The sequence below is a fragment of the Garra rufa genome, chromosome 15, assembly GCF_049309525.1.
Source record: "Garra rufa chromosome 15, GarRuf1.0, whole genome shotgun sequence".
Classification (NCBI taxonomy): domain Eukaryota; kingdom Metazoa; phylum Chordata; class Actinopteri; order Cypriniformes; family Cyprinidae; genus Garra; species Garra rufa.
The window spans coordinates 28,647,544-28,671,381 of NC_133375.1; the positions used below are offsets into that span (position 1 = coordinate 28,647,544).

General features: G+C 36.7%; 1 protein-coding gene across 1 annotated transcript; it reads right to left on the reverse strand.

Moving 5' to 3' along the window:
- Nucleotides 1-14,824: 14,824 nt before the first annotated feature.
- On the reverse strand, nt 14,825-18,498 carry sec22bb (SEC22 homolog B, vesicle trafficking protein b). The gene is made up of 5 exons (XM_073819384.1): nt 18,294-18,498; nt 17,111-17,220; nt 16,386-16,546; nt 16,143-16,289; nt 14,825-16,022 (listed from the first exon to the last, which is right to left on the reverse strand). The coding sequence occupies exons 1-5, from the start codon at nt 18,366-18,368 to the stop codon at nt 15,868-15,870; spliced, it is 648 nt and encodes a 215-aa protein (XP_073675485.1). The 5' UTR covers nt 18,369-18,498; the 3' UTR covers nt 14,825-15,867.
- Between the last annotated feature and the right edge of the window lie 5,340 nt (nt 18,499-23,838).

Genomic DNA, 23,838 nt, shown 5'->3' on the forward strand with positions numbered 1-23,838 from the left:
AAATATATCAAAACTTAATTTTATATATAGTGATATGCATTGCTAAGAACTTAATTTGGACAACTTTAAAGGCTATTTTCTCAATTTCCAGATTTTCAAATAGTTGTATCTCTGCCAAACATTGTCCTATCCTAACAATCCATTTCCATTGACCATACATCAATGGAAAACTTTATTTAGCCGTCAGATGATGTATAAATCTTAATTTAAAAAAAATTGATGCTTATAAACTGGTTTTGTGGTCCAGGGTCACAATTTTGGTTACTGTAATTCATTTGTAATTATCAAGATTGTGTAATGACACAGTTTAACTCTGAGTTCTTTTCATATTTTATTATCATTTTCTAAACTACAGCGAATAAACTGTGATAATGTAAGAAATGTTGAAGGTGTCTGAATATATTTTGATTGGACTGTATATGAATTTCTTTGCATTTCAAGCAGGGGCGCCGCTAAGGGGGGGAAAGTTAGGACAAGCCTAAGGGCCCACGGCCTTTAGGGGCCCCCAGAGATCTGCTTTGGTGTGGTGGGGGGCCCAACCTCATATTTTGTCATGATTTCAAGGCATTCTTAAAGTATTTCACTTCCAGAACAAAAATTTACAGATAATGTACTCACCCCCTTGTCATCCAAGATGTTCATGTATTTCTTTCTTCAGTCGTATAGAAATCATGTTTTTGAGGAAAACATTTCAGGATTTCCCCCATATAGTGGACTTCTATGGTGCCCCCAAATTTAAACTTCCAAAATGCAGTTTAAATGCAGCTTCAAAGGGCTCTAAACAGTTAACAATTATTTTCTAAATTAAATTACAATGTATATACCTTTTAACCTCAAAAAAGAATATAAATTGTCAATATGTTTAGAAAACAACCGATCATTTCACGATAAGGCCCTTAATCCTTGGCTGGGATTGTTTAGAGCCCTTTGAAGCTGCATTTAAACTGCATTTTGGAAGTTCAAACTTGGGGGCACCATAAAAGTCCAATATATGGAGAGAAATCCTGAAATCCTGAAAAAAAAAACATGATTTCTTTACAACTGAAGAAAGAAAGACATGAACATCCTGGATGACAAGGGGGTGAGTACAATATCTGTAAATTTTTGTTCTGGAAGTGAACTACTCCTTTAATTCAGTTTGGTGGTGCAAAACAATCTCACTATAATAGCACACACAGACTTACCTTAATAATCTGACTCATAAAAAGCAGTCGAGTTGACATGTAACCTGCGTATTCACAAATTAGACCAAATTAGACGGCAATTTGATGATAATGTGCAATGAGCTCCCTTTATGTGGAAAATCTGTCAAATGTACGAGAAATGTAATACAGCAATAATTATAGGATCCTGTGAGAATTCAGACTGTGTCTTCAAACTTTAACAGTCATAGTCTTAACATGGACAAAAGCCAAGTTCTCAAGAATCAGGTTCACTTTGCGCAAGTGTTGGGATCACCGCAGCGCCATACCACTTCTCAACGTTCCACAGTGGTCAGGCCTCTGGGTCGGCTTGCGGCCCCCTTCTGACACATCCTGGCACGAAAACCACTCTTGTCCTCAGAGGGGCCAAGACAGTAGAGAGGTTACTGGAAGAAGGGGTAAGGAGAGAGCTGGCAGTTAAAGCTGTGAGGTTCTTTAGGGGGAGAAATTCGTACGTGTCCTGTAAGCGGACCTTGGGTCTTGGCCGGGGCAGGTGGACGGAATTTGCTGTTGCAAATGTGATGTCTACTCAGCCATCGCATACACGGTGAGAGGGCTATTTATACAGCACTGTGGGAAAAGGAGAACACTCATGTTTATGAGCATTGACCTACAGACATGGAGAACGAAGGCTATATCATTTCAGCCTGAGGCCACCATTAGTGACATCGGGGTCAAAGTGTGCGTGTGGACACATGTTTACAAACTCCCTGCAGAATCTGTGAGATTTTTATCATTTTAATTATAAAGACTTTAAATGATTAAGACTACATATACACATACACACACACATCTACAAATATTTGAAGCTACTTGACATATTTACTTATAGGCCAAAAGACAAAATAAATTAAAAATATTTTCAAAATATTACGTAAAATAAAAATAAATAATAATAAAATACCATGTTAAGAACCAATATGCAAGTTTTTAGACCAGATAATTTACGTAAAATTATAAAAGAAATGAAATAAAATTTGTGCTGTCAAGCGATTGATTATGATTAATCGCATCGAAAATAAGTTTTTGTTTAAGTAATGTGCATGTGTATACTGTGTACATTTATTATGTATATATATAAATACACACACATGCATGTATATAATAATCTAAGTTATCTAATTAATTACATGATGTTTCGATTAATTGAATTAATCGATAAATAAATTTGACTGTGTATAAATAAATATATATACATGTAAATACAATATATACTGTATGTGTGTGTATTTATGTATACATAATAAATATACACTATATACACACACATATTAACAAAAACTTATGTTAGATGCGATTAATCACGATTAATCGCTTGACAGCTCTAAATAAAATAATAAAATAGATGAAAATAAAATACAAAATAAATACTACTAACAAAAATACTGTGTGATGCTCGAGAAGGCAACACACCATGTTAAGAATCAATATGCAAACTTTTGAACATGATAATTTGTGTAAATGTGTAAATAAAGTTATTATTTTGTCTTGTGGAATACGTTAGAAGTACTTTCTTATTTAAAAAAAAGTTTTTACAGATTTTTAGATACGTCTTACAGATTCTGCCAAAAGTATGTGAACCTAAGGAAAAAAGAACATGTAAATATAACACCACCTTAAGTGATTACAGTGTGATGCATACAACAACTGGGACTTAAAAAAGCCTGGGGACCCTTGTGATGATTCATTATAATTGTGTGTGTGTGTGTGTGTGTGTGTGTGGGTTACAGTCATAGGGTATGGCAAATCGTTTTAGAGTTCATGCTGAATAAACTGCCCTTTGATTTTCTGAGGCTGGTCCCACCGGCTTAAAAGTGCAGTGAGGTCAAAGTAATTCTCTATGGTCGGTAGCCTCTCACCCAGTCCGGAGGGAATAAGTGAGAGTGAGAGAGATGAAGAGATAAATTCAATAAAATATCAGCAATCAAAAAAAAAATCACAGTATTTGCAGATTTACTGTCTATTACAGGCAGTATATATATATATATACTTACAGGCACACATACATGTAAGTGCATGACATTGGGGAAAGTGTAAAGTGAATGAGCCTAGTGTTTTTCCTGCCAAGGGTTAATTGTGTCATAAATCCAGCCTGAGGCCAGGCATGACTGGTATTCACACCTCCGACTGCAACACAGACTCCCACAGCAGCGTAGCTAATCTCCATAGGACACTATTAAAACTGCCATCTGCAGTCACCAGCAGTCACCAGCTTGACACATAGTGAGTGTTCCTGCAGGTAAACCAGTCAGCAGTTTGACCTTAATTGAAGGCGTATTGAAGTAGCTATCATTAGGAAAATTCTAGGTTCAATATAAGCTATCCTCAGCATCTTCAAGTACTTACTGCACTTACAAAAATGAACTAATAAAGCACATCTAATATAACAAATATCTAAAAATACACAATGTTTCTTGAGGATCTGAAACGAATTGCAAAAATGACTGTTTTCAGACAGGTTTCCTTAACAGTCAGCTATTCCATGCTAAAATTAGCTGGTCTTCTGGTCTCCTAACCTGGTTAGGCTAGTCTGTTAGTTTGTTTTAGAAAGGTTTTGGGCAACTTTTAAACAATTCCTAGCTAAACGCCAGCTTGGTCAGTCTGGAAGACAAGCTTACGCCAGCTTTAAAGAAAAAATTCACTTCCAAAATAAAAAATTCCTGATAATTTACTCAACCCCCATGTCATCCAAGATTTTCATGTCTTTCTTTCTTCAGTTGCAAAGAAATTAAGGTTTATGAGGAAAAACATTTCAGAAATTTTTCTCCGTATAGTGGACTTCAATGGTGGCCAATGATTTGAAGGTCCAAATTGCAGTTTCAATGCAGCTTCAAATGGCTCTACATGAACCCAGCTGAAGAATAAGGGTCTTGTCTAGCAAAACAATGACTTTTTTTTTTAAACAATAAAAATGTATACTTTTTAACCACAAATGCTCATCTTGCACCAGCCCAAACTTGTGCATTACGTAATGATGTTAAGATCATTCGTCAAAGGCACAAGTATGCAGTGTTTACAAAGCGAACGTGCAAAGAAAGTCAAATGCCCTAAAAAAGATAAAACAACGTCTGACAGTTTTGTTGGAGGAGAAAATGAGTTTTTTGTCCTACCCTACCTGACGTAACTGAAGTACACCGAGGAAGAACTAACCATGCGTGACATTTTCAACATGATTACATAATGTGTGAAGACGCAAGCATTTATGGTTAAAAAGTATTTACATTTACATTTATTCATTTAGCAGACGCTTTTATCCAAAGCGACTTACAATTGGGAATACAACAAGTGATTCATCCTAAGGAGGCAGATCGACATAGGAAGTGCTCAAAAATACCATATGACAGGCGTTGTTAGATGAGTACGGGCTAGAAGTATTTAAATATATTTTTTTATAAATGACAGGTCATTTGGCTAGATAAGACCTTTATTCTGGCTTTGATCTTGGACGATACAGGGGTGAGTCAATTATCAGTTAATTTTTATTCTGGAAGTTAACTTCTCCTTTAAGATAAGTTCAAGTAAATTTCAGTAGGATGGTGACATACTACTATACGCTTCCATATGGCTGATGAGCTATACATACGAGGTTTAGTGTGACCTCGGTACGAGGGTCACTCCTTTCAGTGTATGTAATGGAGATTGTGTACACACACGGGGTGAAGGGGCATCAAGCTTCAGCCGTCAGTCTAGTTTCAGGCCTGGTGAGGGAGGAGGGCAGTTCCCAGGCCCCTGTGTGTACGTTGGGGGGCAATAACTCACAAGCTCCCTCAGAACTTCCTCTTTAGTCCCTGGTTTTTACGACCCCTGTAGACTGGAGTACAGCTGCTCAGGCTCTGCGGTGCGAATTGAGGGAGCGTGAGAGAGGAGAAACAGGAGGAGAGAGAAGACAGCAGGAAAGCTGATGGAGAATGGTAAAATCACAGTGTCAATTTGAACAGCGAACATGAGAAAGAGAAAGCCTGATATAGATTCATAGCATTTTGTAATAGATATTGAAACTAGGACTATAATATAGCTACACAAAAAGCCACTGCGTGTGAGAACAGGGCTATATTTACGCTGTTTGATTTATGCTGGTTAAAGTGTCACTATAACAAATAAGAATGACTTGACAAACAGTTCATATGCAAATAATGACATTTTAGATGTAATCTATCAACCTTAATCAATTCAGTGAAATAAACTGGGCCACACAAAACTTAATACCAACCAAATATCATACTAACATAATGGTAACATAGCATTAGATGCTTATAGGCTACAATATAAATGAGGCCTATAAGTGATGAGCATAAGAAGCTTCTAAAAGGGGAATATCAGATGCAAAATTCACTTTTACATGGTGTTAGCATTTAAAGGGGTCATCAGATGCAAAACTAACTTTTACATGTTGTTTGAATATTAACGTGTGTTGGTAGTTTGTGTACACAACCACCCTACAATGATAAAAATCCACCAAGTAGTATTTTTTTAATCTTTAAAAGTAATATCTCCTTTTTAAAATCAGGTCATTCTCAGCTTCTTGTCGGTGTGACGGCACACAGACAGAGGCCGCTCCCACAATAGTAGATTGACATAAGCGCCTTACCTTAGACCCGCCCTCACCGAGCTGATACAGTCCAACTTCGATTGCCATTGTGTGACTCAGGTTCAGACAAGAATGTCTCAGATTGAGGTGTTCTGTTGTGGGATGTAATAATAAACACAGCAGTCGTCATTTACTGAAGACACAGAGGAAAACGTTACTTTCGTTTTTAAAAGGAGAGCGCAGATTCCGATCTACCTACGCCTCTATGTTCATGCGAATCATTCCGGATACAGCTTCACCCACAGCAGAAGTGAGTATAAAGGTTTTTTATGCATCTTTGTGAATGGCCTTTCTTAATAATGTGCTTGTTGGCAAGTTTCGCTGCTAAACGCGGCTAAACACGGCTAAACACGGCTAAAGTAAACATTAGGTCTCATAATCCCAGAGAGAGGCGGGGCAAGCAGAGCTCATTTGCATTTAAAGGGACCATGTCTTAAAATTAGTTGAGTTTTTGCAGAGCTGATTTTGACAAGGTAAAATGCTGTTTTTTTTTACACTACTGTTGAGGATTTTTAACTAAAGTATATTATAGACTTTTCATTAAGACCCTAAAGAATCATATGAACTTGTGGAAAATGGGCATCCGATGACCCCTTTAAATGTGTCTTAGTAGTTTGTAAACGCAACCACTCTACTATGATAAAAATCCATTCACTCCTTTTTTTTAAACCCCAAAAGACCTAAACAATCTCAATTATCAGGCATTTTGATTTTCTGAGCCCCTCCCACAACCGGTGACAGACTGTCCCGTATTAGCATATTTTCGTTGTCAGCCAGTTGTACACTATCCGCCATTTTCTCTGCGCTCAAGCAGCTTTAATGACAACAATGTCTCGTAAACATTGCAAGTTTCGTAGTTGGATGTAAAAGTGAACATAAGCCCGGTTTCACACCGCAAGCCTGAGCATAAGAGCCACTGAGGATGCATTGGTTTTGTTTGTGATGGTAACAGATCAACAAATACACAAAAAATGGAAGAGAGGGGCAAGGTGAGCAGAGCTCATTAGCATTTAAAGAGCCATGCACCAAAACAAGTCACTGTGAACAGAGCTGTTTTTGACAAGGTAAAAGGGTGTCGTTTTACACGACCATTAAGGAATTTTAACCAAAGTATGTTGCAGACATTTCATGAAGACCCTAAAGAATCTGATGTCCCTTTTTTTAAAAATAGTAACACAGAGTCATATTTGTTAACATTAATTTAAGCATTAAAAGGATAGTTCACCCGAAAATGATAATTAGCCCATTATTTACTCACCCTCTAGGCATCCTAGGTGTATATGACTTCCTTCTTTCAGATGAATGCATTCGGAGTTATATTAAAAATTATCCAGGCATTTCCAAGCTCTATCATGGCAATAGGTGGGCGTTTCTCTTCATGAGTCCAAAACAAGTCCAATATAGTGCATCCATCCATAATAAAAAGTGACTTACATGGCTCTGGGGGGTGAATGTAGTGAATCGATGCATTTTTGTAAGAAACACGGAAACCTTTCCAGGCGGATGATGTAGGATGTCAGCTTTGCGCATGTGCCGCTCAGATGTAGCAAACTCGCTGCAGAGAAAGGTAAACAAATATTGCTTTTCACAAGACTCACTGGCGCATGCGCAACGCTGATGTCCTATGTCATCCACCCGGGCTTCTGTGTACAACAGTTGCCGCAAGTTAGATTTAAGTGATTTTTTCGTTTAAAATATGGATATTTTTCTTACAAAAACACATCGATTTGCTACAGGAGGCCTTTATTCACCACCCAGAGCCATGAGGCACTTTTTATTATGGATGGATGCACTTTATTGGACTTGTTTTGGATCGATAAACAGAAATACCCATCCATTGCCATGACAGAGCTTGAAAATGCTTAGATAATTTTTTATATAACTTGAGTGCATTCATCTGAAAGAAGGAAGTCATATGCACCAAGAATGCCTGGAGGGTAAGTAAATAATGGGCTAATTTTCATTTTACTAATTTTCAACTAACATGAACTAACAATGAACAATATATTTTACAGCACGTTATGAACCCCCATTCATTTTATTTAACAACTTTTGATATTAAAAATGTATTTGTAAATGCTGAGATTAAGTAAGATTACTGAATGGTGTATAAATATTGTTGATTGTAAATTCATGTTAACTAATGTAGCTAAACTTTAACCAATAAAACCGTATTGAAAAGTATTACCAAAAAAACTCAAACCTTTAAATGGAATGTGTGTAAATTTAAATTTACAATTTCACATTTTAAATTTAAATGTGTGTGTTTCCTTGAATTAGAAATCCATAATATTATAACTAGTAACTGTGGTATTCTGGCAGAAAGTGCCATTGCAATGGTACATTTTTGGTATATTTTTATAATTATATTTTTTCTTTGTACCAAGGACGGTATTAAATGCATTCTGTTTGCACAACTGGATACTAAGTAAATACAGAATGGCCTCTTATCATTTTCTTCTCTCTATGTTTCTTTTCTTTTCTTAATCTCATCCAGTTGCCAGTTTTCTCCAAAACAATTCCGATACTTGTTCACACATATCATTAACTTTCCTTGCAAACCACTGAGCGACAATGTGTGTAGGTAGGTGTGTGTGTGTGTGTGTGTGTGTGTGTGTGTAATCAGTTCATGGTGTGTTTAGTACGTGTGCAGTATCTCCGACCCCTGATCACACCAAGTATTTTAATCCAATCGGCTTCGTTTTCACATGACTGTCACGCACCCCTGCCACCATGGCAACAGAAAAGAGAGAGACGGAAAGAAGGTAGAAAAGAGAGCAAGAGATAGAAAGGAGTGGCAAAATGTTCCCTCACCCTCCTCCGGCATTATAACAAATGATTACTTATGTCTGAACACCATCTTGTATATAAGCGCTTGCCTCTTATCCTGCCCTGTCTGCATATCAGAGCAAGTTTCAAGCAGTGTAGATGATCAGCAGTATGCAAACACTTCCCCTCTCACACGGCTTCCCACAGTGTCAGATAAGGGTCTTCTCCGAAGGTGAACATGAGATAGAAAAACAGATACACCTTTTTCTCAGGTCACAGTAACACAGAGCATTTTATCTTTGAGGGAGAATGATTTCTCAGAGTTTATTACTTTTTTAAATGAATCAATCAATCTCTAGCTTGAGTATGTCTGTCTCTGTGATTGTCACTAATAAAACCGAGCCTAATAACATGATCTTTTCTGTGAACAAAGTGTGTGGGAGGACACAGATAACACTGACAGTGACAGCAGGGTCATGAACTGCAAATCGGCTCCATTATCTGGTGCCTGTGATACATATCGAGTTTTTATGAAGAACGTAGCTAAACATGCATAACTGAATGTTATGTGAACTCCAAGGACAAGGAAACGTACCTCCAGTATATGCATCTCTAATGCACACTTTTCTTATCTATTTCGAGAAAAAAAATCCGGCTTAGTTCAAGGCCTTGGCAGTGTTTATCAGCAGGTCAGCCTCAGCAAACTCCCACTTCCCCCTCTGCAAAGAGAAACTAAGGGGTGAAGAGTTGAGTCTGAGCATTGTGGTTGGTGATGCACGCTACCGTGGCAGCTTCTCTTTTCGGCATGTGCCCACTTCCTGCACACATGCAGACATAACGGGGCACGAACGTCAGCGTTTCGTTGTCTCTGCAAAAAAATGGTTAGCACCTTTTTTTGCATCTAGGCTCTAAAATCAGCTCTGTTTCTCGGTTTCCGTCTTGGTGAAAACAGCACAATATATAACGGAAGACAATTAGCGCTCTGTCTGGGCCGACAACAGGAAGGTTTGGAAACGTTTTGTATCTCAGGGTTTTTAAATTGTGGTTTGGGCGCACTCTGGTGGCTGTGAACGGAAAACGGCAGACATGAACACAAAAAGGAGCACTTAAAACTTGTTCTTCATCAGAAACGTTTTGTATCCACCGTGGTCGCGGACATTTGTAACTTTTAAGGGCCCGCCTTCCGGGCTCAACCGCGTCCAGCTATTTTTAGCTGTACAAAACAGCTCGTTTTGCTGCTTACTATTGTAAACTTTTGTGTCTAATTATATTATTTTAATGTATTATTTTAATCATGAACACCGTTTACTGCACAGTGTTATTCTTAGTCACATTCACACAAAAAAAGTATTCTTAAAAAAATAAAGTACACTCACAAGAGATCCAGTCACATAAAACGCCTTTCTGGATTTAAAAACACAAAACATCGAAAGTATACAGTCTTGGAAATCATTTTTAATTGTTTAAAAACATAACTGAAACAGCAATGAAACACCTCCTAAATGCTAAATATATATTTTACATGGTGCCTAATGGAGACTAACATGATGAGATACTATACTATTACACTCTTAAAAATAAAGGTGCTTCACGATGCCATAGAAGAACCTAAATGGTTCCATAAAGAACCTTTAACATCTGAAGAACCTTTCTGTTTCACAAAAGGTTCTCTGCAGCGAACCTGGTTCTGAAGACTTCTTCAGATTATAAAAAGGTAAGAAAAAGACGGTTCTTTAAAGATCCTTTGTCTGAATGGTTCTTTGTGGAACCAAAAATGGTTCTTCTATGGCATCGCTGTGAAGAACCTTTTGAAGCACCTTTATTTTTAGGAGTGTAGCTACTATCCACTTTTTTCCAGTAAGAATGGGGCCATTTGTAAAATTGGTCTGGCTTCCTGTCTCATCCACATCCAGCTATTTTTAGCTGTTCAAAACAGCTTGTTTTGCTTTTTTATATTGCAAATTAGTGTGCCTTACTATATTATTTTAACGTATTATGTTAATTATGAGCACAGTGGTTTGTAGTGCAAACAGTATTACCGTTAACTGCATGTTTTTATTCTTCTTTTTATTTCCCTATAGTGGATCATGAATTGGAAGTCTCACTCATAGTCTTACTAGGCTTACTTCTGAAGAAATAGGTGGATTTACTATAATATTAATATTATTCCTTTAACTCCCATATTATTGGAAACTTTCAGATGGAATTTATTAATAACAACTAAATGCAAATACGTTTTTTTTACAACAGGCTAATGGTAACCAAAAGGTATTGCATCTTAGGTGATTCATATCAGGAGAAATCCCCCGTCATAGTGGCTAAAATTACTGAGTGTGCCCAGAACTGTTTTTTCCCCTTTTTATTAGTAACTATGAACAGACATGACATTTAAGTAACCTTTTGTTGAGGATGTCATGTTAGAAATTTCCCATTTGGGTTTATTAGGTCATGCTTTGAAACCAATATTCTAGTTAACTAAATGAACATTCATGTGAAATTACATAAAAAGACTGACCTACTTTGGCAACAGAAACCCAAAAAGCCGCAAGCCACTGGAACCGTCTTTTTAATGACTGACATTGACCTTGTAGCAAGACATCTACTAGTCCAAACATAATAAAAAACACACATATGTTAATGTGAACTGTAAAAACAAAAATGAAAGCATTAAAAATGAGTTTTTATCATTTATACTGTAGGTTTGGTGAGCTGAACAAACACTCTTCTAAAAAGCATTTCAGTCTCATCTGGTTGGTTACTGTGGGTTCAGCGCTTCAATGCATGTAAAATACAGATAAAAGTAAACACTGAAAGTGAAAGCTCTAGGAACCCAGGTCAGATATCTTATCTGCAACCATGCAAGAGGCAGGACCACAGATACAAATAAATATGTTCTAGACTGCACCGGATTGCATTTCTCTGCTTCTCAAAAAAAGTGGCAGACAACCACTCTCCCTGACACTAGTTTTAAAGATCTGGTCTGGATTGAGTAACTGGACATGACCACAGATATCCTCGCTGCATTGCAAGTGCTGTGTGTTGGGCAACTTTTGCACCAGTAAACAATTGAAAGTTCAAAAACGCCTGTTGAGTCTAAATGCGACATGAATGTACATTTGAGACATTTGAACTAAGACTTATTGAACCAATCCATTTCATAAGACTGTTAAAGACACAAGTTAAATTCTTAAATATCTGGTTTATATAGCCTATAGGTGCATAACTGGGTGAATGTAGCAGCCCTGAACAAGCTCATTTTATGTTGGCTGAAATTGGCAAAAGCTAAGAAATGGGAGTGGAGCAGCACCCTCTTTTGACTAAAGTGGTGGAGTTAGCTTTTACCAGCATTCACCAAACTCAAAACTCATAAATATTTTTCATTATCAGCTTTCTAATTCACAGTCATTAGCTCCGACCAAAAGGATGCTACAATGCAAACTGATTTTGGATATCTGAAACAGTGTTGTCATGGCAAATGACTAAATAATGTGGAAAAAAGGGAAGCAGGAAAAGTCTCATATCTTCTTAATGCATTGTCTGATTTAGATTTTTAATATCAATTTACACTGTTGTAAAAAAAAATGAAAATTCTTGTTCTCTTACGAGAGGTCTCTCGTACTGCGTAAGAAGTATCTTACGCTAGGGGAAAATCCTTTTCTGCGAGATATTGAAGCCAAAAATTATCCTTAATTTTGAAATAATGTAAAGCGCGTTGCAGCAGCATACAGACATAGGCGAAACAGCTTGCGCGCCTATTGGCTGCTCTGTGGCAACTGCAGAAGCCTATTAGAGCGAGGCCTAGATAAGCCAGATAGACTTTCCTCAATTCCTATCCTCCTTTACAACATTGTATGGGTCAAAATGATCGATTTTTCTTTTAAAGATCATGTTCCATTAAGATATTTAGTACATTTCATAAATATATCAAAACTTAATTGAACTAAAATGTGCATTTTGATCAAATATTTGTTGTTATTTACGCAGTAAATAAAGTAATAACGCTGTTCTCAAATATAAAGTGCTTACCATATGATATTTTAACAAAGCAAATAACGAGAATGATTACTTTGCCTGAAGAGACAATGCAAACTGGCCCATATTTTGAGTAAAATCCAAAGTCACCAGCGAGAGGCTGTGTTCCGTCAGGTTAAATATTTTAAAACGATCTTCAAAGTCGAAACACTTACTATAGCCTACCAGAGGCATAACTTACAGCACATCTGTACTGCAAAAACACGAGATAGAGCCCCTTCCCGTTCACAATGGAGAAAAAACATCTTTATATGTACAGTGCCTTGCAAAAGTATTCATACCCCTTCATTTTTTTCAGATTTTGTTATGTTGCTGGCTTATGTTAAACTACTTTAAATTACTTTTTTCCCCACATCAATCTACACTCCCTACTCCATAATGGCAAAGCAAAAAATAGGTTTTTAACATTTGTGCACATTTATTAAAAAACTGAAAAGATCCCGTTGCATAAGTATTCATACCCTTTTCTGGGACACTTGAAATTAAGCTCAGGAGCATTCATATTGCTTCTAGATGTTACTAAACTTCGAGTGGAGTTAAACTGTGGCAAATTCATTTGAATGAGTATGATTTAGAAAGACACACACCTCTCAGAAAAGGTCTAACAGCTGAAAATGCATTTCAGAGCAAAACACAAGTCCTGAGGTCAAGATAACTGCCTGTACAGCTCAGTGACAGACTTTAAGGCAATGATCTAGGGAAGAGTTCAGAAAAAAATCTGCTGCATTGAAGGTTCACAGAAGCATGTAGCCTCCATTATGCATAATGTTAGATGATTAAGAAAATGTCTGCCAGTCCCCATTCAAGCTGACAGAGCTTTAGAGGTGAATAGTTGAGGCAAAGAATGGCAGATAATTGCCAAATGCAGATGTACAAAGCTTGTCACATCATACCCAAAAAGACTTGAGGCTGTAAAGGTGCTTCAACAATGTACTGAGTTAAGGGTATGAATACTTATGCAATGTACTTATTTCAGTGTTTTGCTTTTAATAAATTTGTAAAATTTGCAAATCTGGTTTTTGCTTTGTCATTATTATGGTTTATGGAGTGTAAATTGATGTGGGGAAAAACTAATTTAAAGCAGTTTAACATAATGCTGAAAAAACGTGAAAAAAAATGAAGGGGTATGAATACTTTTGCAAGGCACTGTAACTTAACATACAAACCTTTTAACTATTTTTTTTCTCTTTATCAACTGACCACAAACAAACAAATTCTGATCACTCATGCAGAGCTCTTTTGATGTAGAAAAATTATTGTACCTGGTTGTTGATTTAAAGTAACAGTTTTTCACGCATCTTTTGCACAACAACAGCAACAAGACACCATTTTTAAAAACGTCCATCGCATAATGTCGAAATAATATAGCCGAAAACTCACCTGCCTGTAACTTTCTATTGATCCTGAAGACTATGATTATTTTCTGGTGTGTTTGATTAGGGTTGGAGCTAAACATTGTAGGAAACAGGACCTGAGACACCCTGTAAAATACAGGTGCTGGTCATATATGTAAAATCGAGTTCTTTGGCATTAACTCAGCACGCCATGTTTGGAGGAGGAGGAATGCTGCCTATGACCCCGTTGAAAATGGGTCGAAGATGGGTATTCCAGCATGACAATTACCCTAAACTCACGGCTAAGGCAACAAAGGAGTGGCTCAAGAAGCATATTAAGGAGTGGCCTAGCCAATCTCCAGACCTTAATCCCATAGACAATCTGTGGAGGGTGCTGAAGGTTTGAGTTGCCAAACGTCATCCTCAAACCCTAAACGACTTGAAGATGATCTGAAAAGAGGAGTGGGACAAAATTCCTCCTGAGATGTGTGCAAACCTGGTGGCCAAACTACATGAAACGACTGACCTCTGTAATTGCCAACAAGGGTTTTGCCACCAAGTACTAGATCAAATACTTATTTCACTCATTAAAATGCAAATAAACCTACCATTAAAATTATAGTCTGATAAGTGGGCAAACAATGGCCAAAAAGCATACAAATGGTAGGCCTGCAAGGAAAAGACAAATGTTAAGCCTGCAAGAAAAAGGAATATTAGTTATGAATCATTTAAAATTATTAATTTTAACATTTTTCTTCAAATTACATAAAAAGAATGGCCTGCTTCGGCAACGGTAACCCAAAAAGTCACAGGCCAGTGGTACTTCTTTAGTATCTACCAGTCCAAATAACAAAAAAGCACATGAACTGTAAGAAAACAGAAAGTAAACCAAATTCAAATTGACTTTGAATTATTTTATTTATACTGTAGGTTTGGTGAGATGAACAAACTCACTTCTGATGAGCATTTTAGCCTCATCCAGGTGGTACACGGACATCAGGTTGGTTACTGTGGGTTTAACTCAATGCATGTAAAATACAGATTAAGCTGTGGGAATTCCCAGGTCAGATATCATATCTGCAACCATGCAAGAGGAAGGACCTCACATACAGATAAACTCCACTGGATTGCATTTGACCCAAATCTCTGCTTCTCGAAACACCAGTTTCCCTGACACTAGTTTCAAAGATCTGGTCTGGATTGAGTAACTGGACATGACTGCAAATCTCCTCGCTGCAGTGCGAGTGTTTGTTGGGCAGCTTTTGCACTAAGAATGCGTCTAAATGTGACAAGAATGTACATTTAAGACAAATTCAAACTAAGACTTTAATTTCATAAGGCTTTAGAGACACAAGTTGAATTCTTGAATATCTGGTTTATAGAAAAGAGCCTAACTGAGCGGTCAGTACAATTATTAATTTTGTGCAGATAATTGGGGGGACCAAAGCTTTACTAGTGTAGCCGCCCCATAAGCTCATCTTTCACTTACTCGCCTCGTTGGAAGAAAACCTCACTTGATCCAACCCACAATGTGCTAAAACTACAAATCTCAATTAACATACATCTGTTAATGAATTATCATTTCACCTTTTTTGGGATGCACTGCTGCTCTATGGTATACTGTTATACAGTATATAAGATTTCCATGAATGGAGGGATTTCACAAAGACATACAGTATACAGGAAAACACACTTTCATTCTCTCTTTCATTCACACGCCAAACAAGTGCAGACAAACTTGTGTAGTTCATAAAACAGATATCGGTGAAGATCGGGTTAGGGACTCGACAGCCTGTTAGGAGGGAAACTGCCGGATCCAACAGTCTTTAAGCACAAGCTGTAGCTTTAAAACACAACGTGAACTTGTCGTCATGTGAGAGTCCATCTGCTTTTCACCTGTAACTTTCTCAAGAGCCCCTCTTCCCTCCATACATCCTACACCTCACAGCCACCAGAAGCGTATGTATACGATCAGCATGATGAAGAAGACTCCGCCAGCCGCTAGCTTAGCATATGTGGAGCGAGTGTTCAGGTACTTAGCATCACTTCTGTACTTCTTAGACAGGCTGGACAAGTTACTTGCCTTCGAGTCCAACGCTGAGGAAAAGACGTGAAGAAATTAAGATAAGAAACCTCAAATATGAGTACATTACTCTATTTAGCTCAGCGATCTTCAACCTTTTCAACCAAAGTACTCCTTAGTAAAGCAATATTTACCAGATAAGGCCTCCCCCCTTTGCAGAACTTCTTCTATGTTGGCCACCATGATTCTCTGTACGTCTTGTAGCTCTGTGTTGATGTTGCTCAGGTTTCTGCGTGCTCTGCTGTCAATGTATGACTTTTTGGTCTTCTGAATATATGTATCTTTGAAGAGATATGAAAACATGTATAAGCTTGTCTCTTGATGGGAAGTTGATGAAACTCTGGTTATTAAGAGAGAGAGAGAGTTAGGGCTCTTACCAAACTCTATAAAGGAGTAGGGTCTGGAGACCGTGGGCACCTTCTTGCCATGTTGTTCGTGAAACTCTGCCTGCAGATCTTCCAGATAAGCGAAGGCTAGCTTTTTAGGAAACCCAGCCTCACAGAGGACTAGATAGCAAACGCCTTTCTCAATGACGTAGCTTTGATAAGAGGTGACAAGACATTTTTATTAGCCATGCGTTTTATCTATCACATCTGCTACCAGTCAAAAGTTTTTGAACAGTAAAGTTTTTAATGCTTTTTGAGCATTAAAGCCTGCATTTATTTAATCCAAAATATAGAAAAAGCAGTAATATTGTGAAATATTTTTACTATTTAAAATAACTGCTTTCTATTTGGATATATTCTAAAATGTATTTTATTCCTGTGAGCAAAGCTAAATTTTTCAGTTTAAAAATTACTCCTGTCTTCAGTATCATTATATAACTGAAGGATAACGTGACTGGAGTAATGATGCTAAAAATTCAACTTTAAAAATCACAGAAATAAATTGCATTTAAAAATTTTAAATAGTAAAAATATTTCAAAATATTTCTGTTTTTTTTTTTGCTGTACTTTAGATCAAATAAATGCAGGCTTGGTAAGCAAAAGAGAGCAAAACATTAAAAAAAAATCTTAAATAAAAAGTACTGTGATCCTGAAATCAATAAACTCACCTTCTAAATATCAGTTACTTTATTAGGTGTAGTGTACTATACACTTACTGAAAGGCCATTGATCCAGCCTCTAAGGTGCATCGGTTTGGACTCTGTTCATTTAATTTGCGGAAGAGCTGTTTGGCTTGGCTCTGATATTGCTGGAGATCTCGACCCATCTAAGAACAAAAGTGCAAACTTATTAGATTTGAACACAATCACTTTTACACTGATACATTTGATTCAATCCTCTTCAGATGGATTTTACAAAGCTAAACATGAACAAACCTTTTCACTTCCCTTCATGGCAGCATGAAAGGAGGAAACGTAAACATGTTAGACCTAAATCAAATGACTGCTGTAAATATACTGGGCACCTCCTAGTCACCATTAACACTATTTCGAGAAAATCTAGGGAAACTTTTTCCTATACTTCTTTCTAATCTATATACAAATCTGGTCATATTAGTGCACTAAACGTAAACAATGCCACTGAACCAAACAAAACTCCCATATTTTGCTGATTACTGCTGCTGAAAATGCTCAATTGTTGTAATGTTTTGGGCTGTACTAATCAGTCAGACCGGGAAAAACATTTAGAGTACTATAGACTTCCAAAATTACAACAAATCAAATAGAAGAGTGCAGAAAACTGTCTGAGGAACAAAAGCCGTTTGTGGTTGACCAAACTGATCCAGGATTTTCAGGGCAAGAACACCATTTAGGGTTCACCGTAAAGTTCTTTCCAATAAACATATACACAATAGTTATTGTAATTAAGTTAGAATTTACCTGGAAACTACATGAAAAATATTTAAAACAGTTCTCAAATATTTTTTTGTTTAGTTATTGATTTAGGAAAGACAAATGGTGTGAATTCAAATCATTACAGAAGAGGGCGCTGTAACTGATCAAATTATGCAGCTCCATCTAATTAAGCATCTCTCTGTGTGACCAATTACATCTTTCAAACTGAAAATAAACAAGATAAAGACAAATATAATAGCTCAAGATTAAGCCTGCAAATTAAGTATCTGAAATAAATGTAAACACTCCAACATATCTAATTACTTAAATCTGAGCTATAAAGGCCAGATTAAAACAGTTCCCGCTGTTGTGGATTACAAATCCCGATAACTAGACAATTTTAGAAGTAAACGTGATGTTTTCAAGACACTGCTGTTTGATTTTTACATTTACAGCACACATAGGCCTAATGAAAATGATAAAAGACAGATCATTGAGCTCATACCTGCTCATCCTCCTGCATTGAAGCCGCCAGCGGCAGTCCGTCCGCCAGCCGGGCGATCATTGTCAACAGCACCATTTTGCTGTAATGTCAGATTTACCCACAGCAGGTGTATGTGAAGCGGTTAACAGCTGTAAAATGTCTGTATCTGGATTACAGCTTCACAACACTCCTCCGTACGCTGAGCTGGCCGGAAATACGTGAAAATTTGGCGTCGCTGTATTATTGTCCCGCAGGGTTTTACGTCTTTAAACCTCTATCATTGGTTCCGCTTGTGAATAAGGAATAGTCGTCGTTATATACTGACTTTTAAGGTCGGAAATTAATTTTAGTTATTTAGTTTTGAGTCATTTATTAGATATTTTACCAGGTCTACCAGGTATAACGTCCTGTCTAACAAGAGTAGAAAAATATAGGCTGGGCCTAGCGTGCTCTTAACAAATTCTATATCCACAATGGAATATTTATTTATATACGTTAAATAGATAGGCTATATTTAAATACATTTCTGAACATAAAATAACTCAATAAAAGTCATAAAAAGCAATATTAGTGTGCTTTTTTGTGTTAGCCCAAATCACAGAGAGCCCAAGCTTAAAATTTTCATTCATTCAACACTATTTAAAAACAATGGGTCTTATGATTTCTGATTGCCCTTGAATATCAAATCAGTTGGCCATTGATATTATGTATGGCATATTTATTAATAGGATAGTTCACCCATTACTCGCCCTCATGTCCTTCTAAACCCGTAAGAACTTCGTTCATCTTCGCAAACACAAATTAAGATATTTTTGATTAAATCTTAGAGCTTTCTCACTTTTCCATAGACAGCAATGCAACTGACACGTTCAAGGCCCAGAAAAGTAGTAAGGACATTGATAAAATAGTCCATGTGACATCAGTGGTTCAATTGTAATATTAAAGCTACGAGAATACTTTTTGTGTGCAAAAGAAAACCAAAAATAACAACTTTATTCCACAATTTCTTCCCTTTCATGTCAGTCTTTGATGCCCGCTCACGGCTCCTGCATCAGCAGCAATATATGCCTCATGGTATCATAAACGAATATTGAAGACTGACATGATGGTAGAGAAAAAAAGTGGTTGAATAAAGTTATTTTTGTTTTCTTTGCGCACAAAAAAAAAATTCTCATAGCTTCATAAAGTTACGGTTGAACCACTAATGTCACATGAACTATTAGGTGCGGTCGCCGCAAGAAATCGGCTGGCGCCTTACAAAACAATGCATTCTGGTAAGATCATTTGTCTGACTTTGATCGGCGCTGCAGCTGCCTTTCAATCACGTGTGCCATCAAAGTACCGTGAGAGCAAAACGAGAGCAGTCGCAGAGGTCAGGCGCTGCAGCTGCTTAAAATCGGCTGTGAAAGCAATGTTAAAAAAAAAAAACTCTCAATAACAACATTTCCTTACTAATGGTCTCATCTTTGACAAAGTCAATCATTTATTTTAACTGTTATATTGAATTTATGTCTGAGCTAATTGAATAGAATATCTTTGTTATTGTACAAGCACAATAAGATTTAGTTTGAAACTTCCAAATTGATACAAAAGCTTAAAAATACAAATGATTGAAGATTTATTTCTTTTAAATATTTATGAGTTACAAAAAAAATCACTTTGATATTTTTATTTTATTGTTAAAAAGCCATATTTTTTGTCATAATATTTATATTTAATTGTATTGTATTTATAATATTTTATTCTGCATTAAAAAATATCATTTTTTATTGTCTTAAAATTGTTTAAAAAAATATTTTTATTAATAAAAACTGTATATTTAATTTGTTTGGATGGATTGCTATTTTGTTGTCTATTAGATGTATATATGTAGGCATTTATTAGCTGTCTATTCCATGACTAGTCTATTTTTGGGCTTTGTTTAGACGTCTATTAAATTTTCACTGACAGCCCAAATTCAGTCTTGTTTTAGCCTAGACCCATATTCACTGTCTATTAGACGTATACATGTAGTCGTTCAATAGTGGTCTAACTGATGTCTAGTCTATTCTTGGGCTATGATTAGACGTCTATAAAATTTTCACTGACAGCCCAAATTCAGTCTTGTTTTAGCCTAGACCCATATTCACTGTCTATTAGACGTATACATGTAGTCGTTCAATAGTGGTCTAACTGTTGTCTAGTCTATTCTCGGGCTATGGTTAGACGTCTATTAAATTTTCACTGACAGCCCAAATTCAGTCTTGTTTTAGCCTAGACCCATATTCACTGTCTATTAGACGTATACATGTAGTCGTTCAATAGTGGTCTAACTGTTGTCTAGTCTATTCTCGGGCTATGGTTAGACGTCTATTAAATTTTCACTGACAGGACAGCCCAAATTCAGTCTTGTTTTAGCCTAGACCCATATTCACTGTCTATTAGACGTATACATGTAGTCGTTCAATAGTGGTCTAACTGATGTCTAGTCTATTCTTGGGCTATGGTTAGACGTCTATTAAATTTTCACTGACAGCCCAAATTCAGTCTTGTTTTAGCCTAGACCCATATTCACTGTCTATTAGACGTATACATGTAGTCGTTCAATAGTGGTCTAACTGTTGTCTAGTCTATTCTCGGGCTATGGTTAGACGTCTATTAAATTTTCACTGACAGGACAGCCCAAATTCAGTCTTGTTTTAGCCTAGACCCATATTCACTGTCTATTAGACGTATACATGTAGTCGTTCAATAGTGGTCTAACTGTTGTCTAGTCTATTCTCGGGCTATGGTTAGACGTCTATTAAATTTTCACTGACAGGACAGCCCAAATTCAGTCTTGTTTTAGCCTAAACGTTCTAATATTAGACGTATACATGTAGTCGTTCAATAGTGGTCTAACTGATGTCTAGTCTATTCTTGGGCTATGATTAGACGTCTATAAAATTTTCACTGACAGCCCAAATTCAGTCTTGTTTTAGCTTAGACCCATATTCACTGTCTATTAGACGTATACATGTAGTCGTTCAATAGTGGTCTAACTGATGTCTAGTCTATTCTTGGGCTATGGTTAGATGTCTATTAAATTTTCACTGACAGGACAGCCCAAATTCAGTCTTGTTTTAGCCTAGACCCATATTCACTGTCTATTAGACGTATACATGTAGTCGTTCAATAGTGGTCTAACTGATGTCTAGTCTATTCTTGGGCTATGGTTAGATGTCTATTAAATTTTCACTGACAGGACAGCCCAAATTCAGTCTTGTTTTAGCCTAGACCCATATTCACTGTCTATTAGACGTATACATGTAGTCGTTCAATAGTGGTCTAACTGATGTCTAGTCTATTCTTGGGCTATGGTTAGATGTCTATTAAATTTTCACTGACAGGACAGCCCAAATTCAGTCTTGTTTTAGCCTAGACCCATATTCACTGTCTATTAGACGTATACATGTAGTCGTTCAATAGTGGTCTAACTGTTGTCTAGTCTATTCTCGGGCTATGGTTAGACGTCTATTAAATTTTCACTGACAGGACAGCCCAAATTCAGTCTTGTTTTAGCCTAAACGTTCTAATATTAGACGTATACATGTAGTCGTTCAATAGTGGTCTAACTGATGTCTAGTCTATTCTTGGGCTATGATTAGACGTCTATAAAATTTTCACTGACAGCCCAAATTCAGTCTTGTTTTAGCTTAGACCCATATTCACTGTCTATTAGACGTATACATGTAGTCGTTCAATAGTGGTCTAACTGATGTCTAGTCTATTCTTGGGCTATGGTTAGATGTCTATTAAATTTTCACTGACAGGACAGCCCAAATTCAGTCTTGTTTTAGCCTAAACGTTCTAATATTAGACGTATACATGTAGTCGTTCAATACTGGTCTAACTGATGTCTAGTCTATTCTTGGGCTATGGTTAGACGTCTATTAAATTTTCACTGACAGGACAGCCCAAATTCAGTCTTGTTTTAGCCTAAACATTCTAATATTAGACGTATACATGTAGTCGTTCAATAGTGGTCTAACTGATGTCTAGTCTATTCTCGGGCTATGATTAGACGTCTATAAAATTTTCACTGACAGCCCAAATTCAGTCTTGTTTTAGCCTAGACCCATATTCACTGTCTATTAGACGTATACATGTAGTCGTTCTATACGCCTTATTCAGCCAGCCGCCATTTTGAATCGAAAACGAGGCTGTGAGGGATAGCAGTCCAGCAGCGCCCACTGTGGCGTATTGTTGCGTACCGGTATGTAGATTGTATAACCGTAAAATAATACGTCATTTCACATTTTTCCACAGGACAAAGAACTCCAGAAAACGTGGATTGTTCGACAGGACATATAACCTAACTTTCAGGTAACAATATTGCATTTATTTAAGAAAATGACTGTGGAAAGACTGCTAATTTCTAATGTGAGCATGTTTATCTTCCTTTAAACGCTTATACAGAGTTTTTCAAATGATGTTATAGATTAAAATGCTTAATGGTTTGTGTTAAGAGTCTGCAGCTAGGTCATAAGCGTCTTCCCGACCTTTATTATGAAATTACGATAAACATGATGTTTTCCTTGTCTAAAGCAAAACAGAAACAAAAAATAATGTTCTGAATATCATTTTGCGATTTTAAAAGGGGTTGACCCCAAACTCTACACGGCAAACTAATTAATAAATGTTATCTTTTGATCGCTTTGCATAAAAATAAACTTTCTACCCACTGTTTTTTGTATGACTTAACATGTTCTCTGAAAGAGGCTTACGATCTAACTGCAGGCTCTTAACACAAACTATTAAGCATGTTAATTTTTAAAACATCATAAAAATAATATCTTTTTCATTTACGATCGCAAGGTTTTCTTTTCGTGAGGTCTTTGAGTTCAGGTAAACACAGACGGAGCTGAACCCTCCTTAAGCTTCCTAATTCCAGTCAGTGTTTTTGAAAAACAATCCTGAGTAAAATGTTAGGAGCACACTCTTGTGTTCTTTGTAATCTATACAAAATGTAGATATTTAGTTTAGTTGTTGTAGTAAAACATAACATTTTAGCTCTGCGTAAACTTTTAAAGGAAGATAAACATGCTCACATTATAAATTAGCAATTAGCCAACCGGCTAGTTTCCACAGTCATTTTCTTAAATAAATGCAATGTTGTTACCTGAAAGTTAGGTCCTATGTCCTGTCGAACTTTAATAATACACATTTTCTGAAGTTCTTTGTCCTGTGGAAATTAGTGAAATTATATTTTCTCTTTATTTTTATGACTAAACAATCTACGTCCCGGTACGCAACAATATGCCACAGTGGGCGCTGCTGGACTGCTATCCCTCACAGCCTCGTTTTCGATTCAAAATGGCGGCGGGCTGAATAAGGCGTATAGTGGTCTAACTGATGTCTAGTCTATTCTTGGGCTATGGTTAGACGTCTATTAAATTTTCACTGACAGGACAGCCCAAATTCAGTCTTGTTTTAGCCTAAACATTCTAATATTAGACGTATACATGTAGTTGTTCAATAGTGGTCTAACTGATGTCTAGTCTATTCTTGGGCTATGATTAGACGTCTATAAAATTTTCACTGACAG